Source organism: Carcharhinus amblyrhynchos, chromosome 3, assembly GCF_965287045.1.
Source record: "Carcharhinus amblyrhynchos chromosome 3, sCarAmb.v2.hapA, whole genome shotgun sequence".
NCBI lineage: Eukaryota > Metazoa > Chordata > Chondrichthyes > Carcharhiniformes > Carcharhinidae > Carcharhinus > Carcharhinus amblyrhynchos.
In genome coordinates, this window is record NC_137326.1 from 30274728 (window position 1) to 30290429 (window position 15702).

At 38.0% G+C, this 15702-nt stretch overlaps 1 protein-coding gene across 1 annotated transcript in view; it reads right to left on the reverse strand.

Moving 5' to 3' along the window:
- Positions 1 to 15702, reverse strand: part of dennd6a (DENN/MADD domain containing 6A) — a 104316-nt gene that overhangs the window by 29589 nt on the left and 59025 nt on the right. Inside the window, exons 6-9 of the mRNA XM_080182846.1 lie at positions 9676 to 9781; positions 7722 to 7801; positions 4047 to 4109; positions 620 to 675 (exon numbers count right to left, since the gene is read on the reverse strand). Of these exons, the coding sequence (XP_080038972.1) occupies positions 620 to 675; positions 4047 to 4109; positions 7722 to 7801; positions 9676 to 9781 (305 nt within the window). The remainder of the gene's footprint in view (positions 1 to 619; positions 676 to 4046; positions 4110 to 7721; positions 7802 to 9675; positions 9782 to 15702) is intronic.

Here is a 15702-nt window from a genome sequence, read left to right on the forward strand (position 1 = left end):
AGCACCTTTGGACATTTTACTGTTACTGTATAACCTCCATGTTTTTACAGTAATCTTCTCTCACTTAGTCAAGCTGAATTATATTCCAGTTGTTACTTATGGAAGCATAATGCTTTCTCCGAATATCAAATGTGCATGCACCTGCCACGTACTCGCACAGACAAGTTTCTGTAAAATATTACAGCATGATACCACAAAAGACAGTTTTATAGCCTGGACTCTTTTTTAGGGTAAGAAAGGGAATATCCATTATAGCAACGGCTCCATGTATATCCTAAGTTTGGAATATTATAGAGGCATCATGTGAAAACACTATGCTCTGCTGGGTGTGAATTCCATATTTCCAGAGATTCTTCTGTCAGTGAAATATTACCATGAATAGAGCTAAATGAACCAAGTGCTTGATTTCGGACTGTTTACATCTAGACTGTAAGATACAGAACTCAACAAGTGGTTAACATGGTAGCAACTCCATTTTAATATGCATGGAATTATGCTGCTGCGTATAATTCATTTGATGCTTATGATCATATCGTAGAAATAACAGGGCCTTCATTTCATCATACAATTTAGGTTGTTTCACTTCCCATTTATCAAAAAACTTTTGTACTGAACTTACCTGAACAAGTCTACTTCATGAATTGTAGGGAGAGCAAAAGAGACTTGTGTGTCAGTCTGTACAAAGCAAAAACAAAATGGGATTAAAATTCAGCATGAGCTCTGAATTCATATAATGAGAGCAAGGTGAACAATCTACTAGCATGTGAGCTGTCTTAGCATTACACTTTCTCCCTTTTGTTCATTAGGATCATTGATTTAAAACAAACTGCCATATTGGGTGTATGTATACTTTCTCAAAATAATTTAATAAGTTGCTTTTTTAATGCATATCTATTGCATATCACAGTAATTAAAAAACAAAAAAGTTCCAAGTCTGTTACGGGCTTACTTTTGAGAAATATTACAGAATTAGAAATCCATACATCACAGCATCTGTACAAACTGATGAAATACATTATAGCACATTGATGTCACTGGTGTTAGCTCTTGGCAGTGGGCAACTAGAGAACACAACTTCCATGTACATCGTAAGTGATATAATGCCATTTCAGTTATGCATTTACTTTACCTTAATTTATTAAACAACTTAAGAATGCAAGAACTAGAAGCTGGAGTAGGCAATTCAGCAATTCTGACACTGGAGGGGGTGCAGAGGAGGTTCACTAGGTTGATTCTGGAGTTGACAAGGTTCACTTATCAGCAGAGACTGAGTAGACTGGGAATATTCTCATTGGAATTTAGAAGGACGGGGGTGGGGGGAAATCTTACAGAAACATATGTTATAAAGGGAATAGATAAGATAGAAGCAGAAAGGCTGTTTCCACTGGCAGGTGAAACGAGAACCAGGGGGCATAGCCTCAAAATGATGGGTAGCAGATTTAGGATTGAGAAGGAGGAACTTCTTCATCCAAGGATTGTGATGTAATTGAGGCTATTTCGTTGAATGTTTTTAAGACAAAGATAGATTTTTGAACAGTAAAGGAATTAAACGTTACGGGGAGTAGGTAGGTAAGTGGAGCCGAGTCCATGAAAACATCAGCTATGATCTTATTCAACGGTGGAGCAGGCTTGAGGGGCCAAATGGCCTACTCCTGTTCCTAGTTCTTATGTTCCCTCCTCAAGCCTGCTCCACCATTCAGTACAATCAGAGTGGATCTAATCTCGGCCTCAACTCCACTTTCCTGCCTGTTCTTCATCACCCTTCAACCCATTACAATTAGAAATCTGTCTACTTTCTTAAATATACTCAATGTCCTGGCATCCACCACACACTCTGGGGTAGTGAATTTTACAGGTTCACAATCTTTTAAGAGAAGTAATTTCTCCTCATCTCTGTTTTAAAGCTGTTACCCCTTATCCTAAGACTATGACCCCTGTTTCCAGATCACCTCACAAGAGGAAACAACCTCTTTATATCTACCTGTCAATCCCTTCATCATCTTACATACCTCCTCCTCATTCTTCTAAACTCCAGGAAGCATATGCCAAAACTTCTCAATCTGTCTTCATGAGGCAAATCCCTCATCTCTGGAATCAACCTAATGACCCCCGCTCTGAACTGTCTCCAATGCAACTACATCCCTCCTTAAAAGGGGACCAATACTATACACAGTACTCCAGATGTGATCTCATTCATGCTTTCTACTGTTGCAGCAACACTTCCTACTTTAATACTCTATTCCTTTAGCAACAAATGTCAAAACTACATTTGCCTTCCTTATAACCTGCTGTAACTGCATATCAATTTTCTGTGATTCATGCACAAGGACATCCCTCTGCACTGAAGCACACTGAAGTTTTTCTCCATTTAGATAATAAGTTGCCTTTCTATTTTTCTGACCAAAATAGATAACATCGCACTTATCCATTTTAAACTCCATCAGCCAAATTTTGGCCCATCCACGTAACCTACCCAGATCTATTTGTAAATTTCTTATTTCTTTATTGCAACTGACTATGCCAACTATTTTAGTGTCATCTCCAAATTTTGCTATCGTGCTTTCCATCCCTGCATCCAAATTAGGGGCGGCACAATGGTTAGCACTGCTGCCTCACAGCGCCAGGGACCCGAGTTTGATTCCCACTTGGGTCACTGTCTGTGTGGAGTTTGCATGTTCTCCCTGTCTGCAACGGTTTCTTCCAGGTGCTCCGGTTTCCTCCTACAGTCTAAAGATGTGCAGGTTAGGTGCACTGGCCATGCTAAATTCTCCCTCAGTGTACCCAAACAGGCGACTAGGTGATTTTCACAGTAACTTCATTGCAGTGCGAACGTAAGCCTAATTGTGGCTAATGAATAAACTCTAAGTTATTAATACAGATTGTAAATATCTGGGGCCTGAGGTCTGAACCCTGTTCGGTCAATATAAGTAATCGATACATGAATTAACAAATGTAAATTATTATTGACACTCATCCTGCCTTCTTAATCTTCACAATTTCAGTGGAGGCTACATTATATTTGGCTTATATAGGTAGCAAAAATAAACATTTCCCCAGTGGTTCAGCCAGTTTAGCTAATGAGCAATTAGGCCAAACAGACGTGGAAGAATCTCCTAAGTTTGATTCCTGGCCTATGATCAGTTTGGTTATCAGAACTAGGACAGCTCTTCAGACATTACAGCTTCTCTCAGTGCTTTGGGTTAGGAGGGAACAGCAAACTGACCAGAGTTCCCACACCTCATGCCTCCTGCTGGAAACTTGCTGATTTGGATATCAGGACAACAACAGGATTAACCTTCATTGTGATACCCACCCTGGTCAAAAAACTTGATAACATCTATCAAGGCACAAAAAAGGGAGAACTACTGGAGTGCAACAGGCACTTATGGAATTACACTGCAAACAGCAAGTCAATGGAGCAGATATTAATAAATATTATGCCTATTGCTACACATAAAACATATGAACATAATAATATAAGAAATAGCTGGAGTAGACCATTTTGGTCCTTGAGCCTGCTTCACTACTCAATAAGATCATAGCTGATTTAATTTTGGCCTGCATTCTACTTTCCTGCCCTGGTTCTCTTATAGATCAAAATCTGTCCAAATCATATATATTCAATGACCCAATTCCACTCTCTTTGGAGATAGAGAATTCCAAAGATTAACAGCTCAGAGAAAATACTTCCTCATTTCTGTATTAAAATAGGAGACACTTCACTAGTTCCAATTTAGCAATGGGACTCCCTGCACTCAAATTGCAACAGCGTTAATCCCACTGCTAAATTCACCTTCAAAAATGATGTTCTGTGTCCCCTAGAGAGAAACGTTACATAGTAGATAGGTTGATTTCACCAATAAATATGGAACTCCAAATTTAACTGTAAGGAAGGCATAAGGTGGGCCATCTCTCTCTGCAAAAGTGCCATATTACTGACTTTAAAGCTTCCAAGTAACAAAAATAACTTGCCTCCCATAGAAACCTAGTCTAACCCCTGGTATCAGCAACAAAACCAATATCCCACATTCTTCAAATAATCTTACCTCGTCTCCAGACTGTATTATCTGTGTTGCACCAGGTTTGTCTTGTCCAGTAGGAATTCTAACCTATTAATTAGGAGAAAACACAAATATTTGATGATGGACTATGAACGGAAGAATTATATATTGAAAAACAATTTCACTAAGCATTTGAATCCGTACCTATTTGGTATATAAACTTACAAAACTGAGTAACAGTCTGGCCCATCAAGCCTATCTCATAGTCATATTATAACTAAGCTTCATGGAGTCATCATAGAGTATCTACCACTTCTCCCACTCACCCACTCCCCAGCCCCCAATTCCGAAATAATCTCTCCACTTATCCACCTGTGAAAGTTCTGAAATTCAAGACTTGTTCATTTCAGTTTACAGGCCCTTTTAACAAAATGATTAATCTTAATGACTGTTGAATAATCTCTCCGGCCCTGAAAATTAACATTTATAAGCGTGGAATTAGGAGCAGAAGTAGCCTGTAATGCCGTTCAATACGATGATGGCCAATTTGATTGCTACCTCATCTTCACATTTCTGCCTGCCCCTGAGCTTGTTAATCAAGAATCTATAAAGCGTTGCCTCAAAACTATTAAAGGCTACTTCCACTACCATTTTAAGAAATAAGAAATAGGAGCAGGAGTAGGCCATCTAGCCCTTCGAGCCTGCCCCGCCATTCAATAAGATCATGGCTGATCTGTTGTGGCTCAGTTCCACTTTCCCGCCCTCTCCCCATAACCCTTAATCCCCTCTCTTATCAAGAACCCATCAACCCGCTTCTTAAAAATATTTAGCGAGGCAGCCTCCACCACTTCAACGGGCAGAGAATTCCAGAGATTCACCACCCTTTGAGTGAAGAAGTTCCTCCTCAACTCCGTTCTAAACCGCCTCCCCTTTATCTTGAGGCTGTGCCCCCTAGTCCTACTGTCTTTTTTGAGCGGGAAGAGTCTCTCCACCTCTATCCTATCCATCCCATTCATCATCTTATACGTCTCAATGAGATCTCCCCTCATTCTTCTAAACTCTAACGAGTACAAGCCTAGTTTATTCAGCCTCTCCTCATAGCTCAATCCCCTCAACTCCGGTATCAGCCTAGTAAACCTCCTCTGCACTCCCTCCAGGGCCAAAATATCCTTGCGCAGGTGCGGCGCCCAAAACTGCACACAGTACTCCAGCTGTGGCCTCACCAATGCCCTATACAGCTGCAGCAAGACCTCCCTACGGAAGAGAATTCGAGACTCGAGACCATCTCAGAAAACATTTCTTCTCATCACTGCCTTAAATGAATGACCCTTTACATTTAAACAGTAACCTCTAGTTCTACCTTCACCAACAAGAGGAAACATCCTCTCTGTATCCTCCCTGCCAATGCCCCTCAGGATCTTAAAAGTTTTGGCAAAGTCACCTCTTGTTCTTCTAAACTTTAGATATAAACCTAACCTCTTCAACCTTTCCTCAGAAGACATACCTGAGCATTCCTGCTTTAGTTTAATAAACCTTCTCTGAACCGCTTCCTTGAATCTTTCCAAAGGAGATCAATTCTGTACACAATACTCCAGATGTAGTTTCATCAATGCCCTGTGCAACTAAAATAGAACCTCCCTACTTTTGTATTCAATTCCCCTTACAACAAACAATAACATTCTATTAGCTTTCCTAATTACTTGCTGTGCCTGTATATCACTTTTTTGATTCGTGCACTAAAAACTCAAATCCCTCTGCACCTCAGAGCTCTGCAATCTCTCACCATTAAAATAGTATGCTTCTTCTGTCTGTCAAGATGGGCAATTTCACATTTGCCCACATTATACTATTTGTTAGGTTTTTGCCCACTTGCTGAACGTATCCATATCCCTTTGTAGCTTCCTCATGTCCTCTTCATAATTATTTTTCAATCTTTGTGTCATCAGCAAATTTAGCAACCACACCTTCAGTTCCTTCATCCACGCCATTTATACAAATTGTAAAAAGTTGAGGCTCTAGTACTAATCCCTGTGGCACACCACTCCTCACATCCTGCCAACCAGAAAAAGACCCATTTCTGCCAGCTATTTCCTGTTCGCTAGCCAATCTTCAATCCATGTCAATATGTTACCCCCTAAACCATAGGCTCCTTTCTTATATAATAATCTTTGATGTCGCACCTTGTTAAATATCATCTGGAAATCTAAAGAGTACATCCACTGGCTTCCCTTTTTCCACAGTACATGACTCCTTCAAAGAACTCTAATGAATTGGTTAAATTTCATAAAACCATGTTGACTCTGCTTGATTGCCTTGAATTTTTTTCACGTGTTCTGCTGTAGCATTCTTAATAATAGCTTCCAGCATTTTCCATATGACAGATGTTCTGCTAACTAGCCTATAGTTTCCTGCTTTCTGCCTCCCTATATTTTTGAATAAAAGGGGTTATATTTGCTACCTTCCAATCTAATGGAACTTTCCCCGAAACTAGGGAATTTTGCAAAATTAAAACCAACACATCAGCTATCTCACAAACCACTTCTCTCAAGTCCTTAGGGTGAAGTCCATTGGACCAAGAATTTATCTGCCTGCAGTCCCAACAATTTGCTCAATACTACTTTCCTGGTGATGGTAATTTTCTCGAGTTTCACCCTCCTTCCATTTCCTGATTTACAGCTATTCCTGGGATGTTATTTGTGTCTTCTGTAGTGAAGACAGATGCAAAATACCTGTTTCATTCATCCGCTGTAGCCATACTTTCCATTACTAATTTGCCACACACACTTTCTATAGGACCAACTCCTGTCAACTCTTATTTAAATATCTAGAGTCTCTTACTGTCCACCTTTATTTTGACTATCCCTTTCTTATACTCTAGTTTTTCCCTCATCAATCTTTTTGTCATTATTTGATGTTCTTACGTTCTTTCTAATCTTCTGACTTGCCATTTGTCTTGGTGCAAATACGTGCCTTTTCTTTAAGTTTAATACAGTCTTTAACTTTTTAGTTAACCACTGATAATGGACCCTTCTCTTGGATGTTTTTCTTTAGAAAAATAAACACATATGGTCCCCATCAGAAGCTTTTTTTTGTGGCACCTTCCTAAATCATTTTTGAAAAGATTGATATCCCTACTGATCCCTTCATGTGATTTGTCTATTGTCAAAGTACCCATTCGATGATATGTTATCTTTTTAATAAAATGACAACATTAACCTCTTTCGAGCTCATAATAACGATCTCAAATGAGATTCCAAAATTTAGCTAAGGGATTCATTGGACACATCTCTCATTTCTGTGACAAAAGTCAATCCTTTAACGTAATTTAGCTCAACTTTGATCATCTATTTTTTCCCTCCTGCTATTTTTGTCTGAATTGAGAGTCTTGATGAAATCATGAAATGGAACAATTAGGATAAATTACTGAATAAAAAGATTTAAAGAAAATAAATTACATTGTGCGCAGCTGAAGTGTTAATTACAGTATCTATCTGCTGACATTAAGTTTGCTCTGTTATACAATCACAATTGGTAAATTTTCCACATGAGGTCATTGGGACTTTAATTTCTCATCAGGACTCAAAGGAGACAGAGGGATTTAATTGTACTTTGGTTTGACATTTCAAATAGGCCCAGGTGGCAAGGCATTTACTTTGTAAAATTGTATTTAATATTTGTGCAACTCAGAAGTTAAAACTCAGCAGACTTTAATAATTGTACCTTTATAACGACCCCCATCGTGGGAAGATTCAGTGTCCTTCCTGGGATTGGTGCAGGCCAACGATCTAAATCATTACATGCTGGAAAAATAGTTGATCATTTGAACAGAAACTATATATTCAAGGTACAATTCATCTGAACATAAATAATGTAAAGCAAATTCATTTATTTCTGTATTAGCAGAATAGATTTGAATTCATTTTCCTTAATTGTAAAAATAGAATGTTCTAGCCAAACCAGCTGTCAAAAACAGAACCGCAATTGTAATTAGCATGTGCAATTAAATTGGGAAACCTTGTGGTAGTTTCGAGGCCTGCGATTTGGATGCATCAAGGGTGACAGCATGCAATCAGTGCCAAGATTTTAACTTAGTGTTCAAGAGAAGCAATTACGATGGGTTAAATGCTTTCTCACATGGTTACATCTTTTGCACCTCAAAGAAGCTGGTTAGAAACAAGTGACTGTGTCTTGAAAATGGTTAGCAGAGAATACGATAGAAGAGATTTACATGTTGCTTTAAATTGCTCTTTGCCCACTGGCTTTCACAGGCTGTATCTCCTGAAACCAGCAAAGCAAAGATGACCAATATGCTTTTGGACAAGTAGCAAGAAACATCTACATATCCACTGGTTGTTCCTGACTGCCACTTATTTTACTGGACATAATAACACACTGTGACTAGCAAAGTAGCCAAATGTGACTGACAGCTGTGCTTTCAACTGCTGAGGCTCTGTGTTCTAGAATTCCTTCTGTAAACTCCTCCATTACTCTAGCTCTCTCTCCTCCTTCAAGATTTCTTTAAAATTTGCCTCTTTAACCAAGCTTTTGCTCACCAGTTCTAACATTGCCACCTGTACTTAGATTAAATTTTGTTTGCTAACACTATGACAAAAAAAGTTTGAGCTGGTTTACTAAATTAAAGGTGCTATACACATGCAAGTTGTTTTGATTATGTTGAAGATGACATAATTATCACAAGAAACCTTTCTTTTATATTTGTCATAACATTATTCCTCCACTCTGACCTAAATAACAAAATCAGCTTTACTCTTGTGTGTAATGTTGGGTCCCTACACGTGATGAACCCTGCAGAGACTGATAAGTTTAAAAATATTTGAATTTCCACTAACTGACTAGAAAGAATATGCAACGGGATTTCAAATTTTAAGACTTTTACTGTAACAATCTAAAAACATTGACTGAACACTATTTCCATAAGAAACTTATACCCTAAACCATGAGAAAGTTTCTGGGCTCTCTCTCAGATTGTTGCAGTCTGCCCTGCCTGAGAGGCATGATGTAGAGATGCCGGCGTTGGACTGGGGTAAACACAGTAAGAAGTCTCACAACACCCAGGTTAAAGTCCAACAGGTTTATTTGGTAGCAAAAGTCATTAGCTCTGAAAGCTAGTGGCTTTTGCTATCAAATAAACCTGTTGGGCTTTAATCTGGTATTGCAAGGCTTCTTACTTCTGAGAGATTCAGACTTATCTTAAGAAAAAGTCTCTGTAAGCTGATATTATAAAAGCTTTTGATGGCCTGTTCTCCTCTAAGAGCCCATTTCCATGGCAATGTGAATTACATCAACATTTATAAAGCCTAACATTGGGTAAACTGTGAGGCACCAATTCTCATGGAGAAGTATAACCAATGTCATCACAGATGCTCCTGCCATTATCTCCAGGTGTGAATAGCTTGCACTCTCTTCTCACTGAAACAATTTGGAGTCTCAGATCAACCAAACCCCTCAGCCGTATTGTCAAGCAGAATTTGGAGGTCACATGACTACATCATTGCTCCATTTTACCTTAAATACACAGTCCTAAACCTAACAAATTTATAAGTTGTGTGTCTGTGACATACAGTGTAGCCAATTTACAAGACAGTGGGCCTGCTTAGCAAATCCACTCTCCCAAAACCCACACACCAGCATAAAAACAGTTCAAACTACTCACCTGCTTCTAGGCAAGGCTCATTTTTGTCAAAATATTCTGGGGCAATCAACTTCAGCAGAAAGTGGAAAAAGTTAACATAAGGAAGTTTACTGAGCAGTACCAGAGACTGTAAGAGAAAAATTCATGGTTACTGGAGATAAGCAATTGCATTTCATTTAAACTGAAGATGAAAATTTATCTGCACAAAATATTTTCATTATTCTGTTTTAAAAGTTGTCACAGATTCTGTTCAGGAATTCCATGTTCTGACAATCTCCTGCATTACCAAAAAAGTTATTCTTTTGATGATAATCTCACATTTATGAAATTTGTGGACTAGTTGTTAGTCAAATTGGTCTATTATTACCAGTTTATCCTTTTCTCTCTTCTCAAGCAGATTGGGAAACCCCTAGTCCTTCGGCACAAATTTCACATCCATGAATGTTTACAAGATTTTTTTTAAACTTAATTTACCATGTCAAATCCTCTTCGTTTTAAACATCTCAACCAATCCTTCTCTTTAGCTTCTTTGATGTTCTCACCAAACATTTAAAATCACAATGCATATCTTCTAAAATAACAAACATAATGGACAAATTGCTTAAGTTATCAAAAGGTTAAATATTGTACAAGAGTGCTCAGCAGGTGGCTGAGCAGTAACTTTCCTTAATGCTGTTTTACAACCAGCCACTGGGAGGTGTGCAAAACAATAGATTTAACCATGGTGCAGAAACTAAGTTTTTTAAAAAAAAGTTAGAACACTGCATTTCTGCTCAATAGAGGATATGACATGTCCTTCAGTATTTTTTTTTGTAAAGTAAGGCACACATAAATGGTAAATGGAGACAAAAAACATGATCGAGCTGTCTTTAGTAATAATATCCTTTTTAAACATGCTTACATAAGCAACTTGTAGAATAGTTGTATGACTTTATCTACTGTGCCATTTACAATCTGCATGAAAACAACTGACATTGAAATCATTATTTTACTAATAAAAACGACAAGAAAACATGATGTTGTTTATATTTAACAAATTACTGAAAGAGGAATCTAGAAGAATTCTGTATGGTTTATGAAGTCAAATTCCAAACCTGTTCTGTAACTTTCTGACTTGTCTCAGCTTGCACCAGCTTACTGTGAGAAACTACCATACTTGGTAAATTTGAAAAAAACTTTTGACTAGAGCAACAATAACAGGGAAAGAAAGTTAAGTATGGTTTCATCCAGCAACACTACCTTATACTATCTCTGCAGAAGGAAAAGAACATCTCAATTTCACTCCTACATTTAGAGACGTGGCCAATTCTCAAGACCAAAAGCTAAATGTTTTTGATGTGGAGATGCTGGCGTTGGACTGGGGTGGGCACAGTAAGAAGTCTCACAACATCAGGTTAAAGTCCAAAAGGTTTACTTGGAATTATGAGCTTTTGCAGCGCTGCTCTTTTCTCAGGTGAAATTTTTTTTGCTGTGTGCTTTGATGCAATAGCAAAGCCACTCTTTATAAATTTCAGAGAAATAACAATTAAAAGAGAGAAAAAGAAAAACAAATACATTGGGCACGATCTTACTTGCTGTTCATGCCACACTCCCACTGCAGCCAAGTCGGAGAATTTGGCGGCCAGCCAAATCTTCATTCACTTCAGCGGGATGGGCAAGTCCCACTGGCGTGAATGGTGATAAGATTCTGGCCATTATCTTTAATTTAATAGGGATTAAATTAAATTGCTTTGGATTACTCTGAGGCTTCCAATATGTCTATGCTATAGATTACATTAAGAAACTTAGTTAATGTCTGAATCATTTTTATCTTAATGTGACACATCATAAATCCATTACATTTATACTTCAAGCAGACATTTCAGAATAGCCTCATTTTCAATGGTTTGCCATATGGCATAGCTGCAATTTCAATGCTCTCTGATATTGTGTAAGACATATGCTAGTGTTGCTATATTCACAAAGTGGGGGAGTTGTGCAACCAACCGTATGCCAGATGTAAAACTAGCAAAGCTTGCTTTTAGCAAATTTTCTACTTCATTTGAAGTCAGGTGCCAAAGAGCTGTGCACAGGAATCTGGTATCATGAACACAATATAATACTTTTTAACGCATCAACAACTGATTAACTTTTTAATTTATTTTTACCACTTTACATGGGAATTTATTTGCTGAAATAAATAAACAAAATGAATTTCGATAATGAACTGTGCTCAAATAAATTTAAAAACATATTAGTTAAGAATGTTAAAAATAAGCTTGCAGGTGATGTTAAGATACTGCCTGATTTATTGATTCCTCACATTTTCTGTTCTTATTTCAGATTTCCAACACTTTCAATATTTGATTCTACTCAACATGATTATTTGCTGTATTTCAAATTATTAATTTGTGATTTAAAATGCTGAAAGTAAGACGGCATGGTGGCACAGTGATTGGCACCAGGGACCTGGATTCAATTCCAGCCTGGATGACTGCCTGTGTGGAGTTTGCATGTTCTCCCCTGTGTGGGTTTCCTCCAGGTGCTCCAAAGATGCAGAGGTTAGGTATATTGACCGTGCTGGATTGCCCGAGTGTTTTGGGTGGGTTTGCCATGTGGGTGGGCGGGGTTACAGGGATGGTTTTGGCTGAACACCAAATTCTCTATTCTTACTGGCAGCAGGGTGGGGCGAATGAGATCGGAGAGTCCTGCCCAAGTTTTATTTGTGACGTAAGAGGGGGAGGCCTTTAAGCACAAAACCATGATCACTCCTAAAATTTCTGTTAAAAGTCCACAATACAAAGCTTACTTTACTACACAAAAAAAGTTTTAAAAAATCAAAATTTTGTATCTTTTAACCAAATATTTGTAAAATTTTGTCTTCGCAATAGATTATTATGCAAGCTAAAATTCAAATAGCGTTTCACCTTTCAAATTTTGACTCCAAGTCATTGAAGTTTGTTGTTTTACCTTCAGGGTGGCATTGTGGCACAGTGGTTAGCACTGCTGCCTCACAGCGTCAGGGAGCTGGGTTCAATTCCTTGCTTGGGTGACTGTCTGTGTGGAGTTTGCACATTCTCCCAGTGTCTATGTGGGTTTCTTCTGCGTGCTCTGGTTTCCTTCCACAATCCAAAGATGTGTGGGTTAGGTGGATTGGCCATGCTAAATTGCCCCTTAGTGTTGGGGGACTAGCTATGGTAAATGCATAGGGTTATGGGGATAGGGTCTGGATGGGATTGTGGTTGGTGCAGACTTGATGGGCCAAATGGTCTCCTTCTGCACTGTCGGATTCTATGATTCTAAAATCAGAATTTCTTCAGTAACTCACATGACCAGGAGTCCCCTTTCGACACATTAACATTTATAATAACCTTTTCTGTATAAAAAGTGTTGTTACTGGCTCATAAACATGTTTATTGCACAAGGTCACATTTTTTGTAACCAAAAAAAAATCAATAAAACAAACAACTAAAATATTTAAGAAAAATAATTACTCAATGGAAGACTCAAATTTATAACTCTGGAATTATGAATCCCATTATTTATCAGTTAACCATCATTGACAAGAGATTTGGTCGCTTGTGTATCTCTTTCCTTTCGCCCCTCCTAGTGCACATGTGCAACAACTCTTGATGCCTTTCCAGTCAACTCATCTGTATCACGTCAAGCTTGATTGCTGAGCCCTACTAACCTTGTCAGAATTAATAACACATTCAGACAACACCAAGTGCTAGAAATACCTATTCACTTAATAGCACAGTTGAGCTCATTAGGTTTCACACACTCCAGGTTTCCTCTCAAAGGATGATCTGTAATAAGTATAATTTATAAGTGTTTTTTCAGGTGTGATCAATGCTTTATAATATACCAGGTCAATCTTTGTGTGTTTTGTAAATTGCTTGTAGGTACAATTTCCCTTGGACAAAAGTGTTAGTTCACTAATTAATTTAGAATTGATGTTTGGTAGGATAGAAATATCCAATTAGAGGTAAAAAGTAAATGTAACAATTGCAATTTTCAGTGTTATCTAAAATACTTGGACTTGGAAACATCATCTTGAAATATACAGTAAATCAAAATCTTTCAGAAATATTAAATGTGTAATAGTACCCAAATAAGTAGGCTACTGGGTAGTGAGATATTTTGTCACATTTCTTTCCTGCTTGTCTCACTTTGAAAAAACTCTGAAAGGAAATACGTTTGCTTCAAACATCAATTTATTTTTAAACTAATAACCAAAATATTTTATCTCTTTTTAAGATAATTAATCTCTCATTCAGACCTGCCCTGGGTAATTGAAGAAATACACTATTTCTATTTCTGTACTGTAAAATATCAAACATTGAGGAATTTTCATAATTGGTAGGATAATTTATTCTGAATATGGTTAGAGAGGTGCTTTTGATGGATTACATTCCACTTCATGTAATACATGTTATCGAATCATCCTTAATTTGAATGTGTTCCCCTTCCAGACTTGGACAATGGACCAATGTGATTTTCTACCCCCATCACGTTATACTCTCAGCTTGGAGAATGAGGAATAAGTGGATTGTCCCAAAAGACTCCCTTCCTGGTCACTCACCGTCCTGACTTGGTACTGTATCACCATGCCTCCACTGTCACTGGGTCAAAATACTGCAACTCCCTCTCTAAAGCACTGTGGATGTATCTACAGCATATGGACCACAGCAAAAAAGTTGTCCACAAGCTTCCCAAGAGTAATAAACACTGAACATGCCAAGGAAGTCCAGATCCCAAGGACAAATACAAATGATTGTATACATGAATAAAATGCAGTATTTTGTTTGGGATCAGATTTGGAATATTTGTTTAAAAAGTTAGGACTTCCATAATTGTTTAAAAGCAGAATCAGATGTTAGTTAACCAACTCACTGACCTTGATAAAAATTATTCTTTTAAGTGGCTGTGATAAGATGATGCAGAACAGGTTAGGTTTGTTTTCTTGTCAATTTGACCTTACACAAATAGAATCATGCCTCTGCTTTCTGGCCAGGGCTAGGAAGTAATGTTGTTGGATATTGTCACCCATTCCAGGACTTGAACACAAAAATCAGGACTAACATCCAATGCAGTACTGAGGAAATATTATTATAAATGACGATGAAAGATAATCACATTAGCAACTGTACACAGTGCATCTATTGTGCTGCATTATTGTGATCTAACCAAGGTTCAGTATGCATTGTACCTTTATCTTGGTTGTGGCAATTTCTCATTTTAATTTTAGGCAATGGATGATAATCTTAATAATATTTGTGTTCATTATTTATATTCTCTCTCTTCCTTAATTAACTAATTACAGTTATTCGTTAAGAACTCCTAATGTGTTCCAAAATAAACCTTGCTAAACAAAAATCATTTTCCCATAGTAAGACATATAATAAGGGTGGGTCACATTCTTAACCTGCAAGTTTGATATTAAAACCCTAATAGCTGCCTTGAGCCAACCGGCCCAAAATTCTTCTTACTAATAACTTGCTCATTCTTACTATTCATCCTGCTTGCTGCTTTTGTCGTGCTCACTGACCCCTCCTGATCCTCCTGCCTGATGCTTTCCTCTCTAATACTCAGAAACACAGAAAATAGGTACAGGAAGAGGCCATTTGGCCCTTCAAGCCTGCACCACCATTCAATATGATCATGGGTGATCATGCACTTTCAGTATCCCATTTCCGTTTTCTCTCTACCCCTTGATCCCTTTTAGCCACAATGGCCATGTCCAGCTCCCTCTTGAACATATCTAATGAACTGGCCTCAACAGTTTTCTGTGGTAGAGAATTCTACAGATTGACAATTCTGAGTGAAGAAGTCCTTTCTCATCTCAGTCCTGAATGGCTCACCCCTTATTCTTAGACCGTGATCCCTAGTTCTGTACTTTCCCAACATCGGGGATATCTTCCCGCAGCTAGCTTGTCCAGTCCCATCAGGATTTTACATGTTTCTATGAGATCTAGAAACTAGAAGCAGGAGGAGACCATTTGGCCCTTTGAGCCTGCTCTGCCATTCATTTTGATCATTGAATTCAATACCCTGATCACCTCTCCA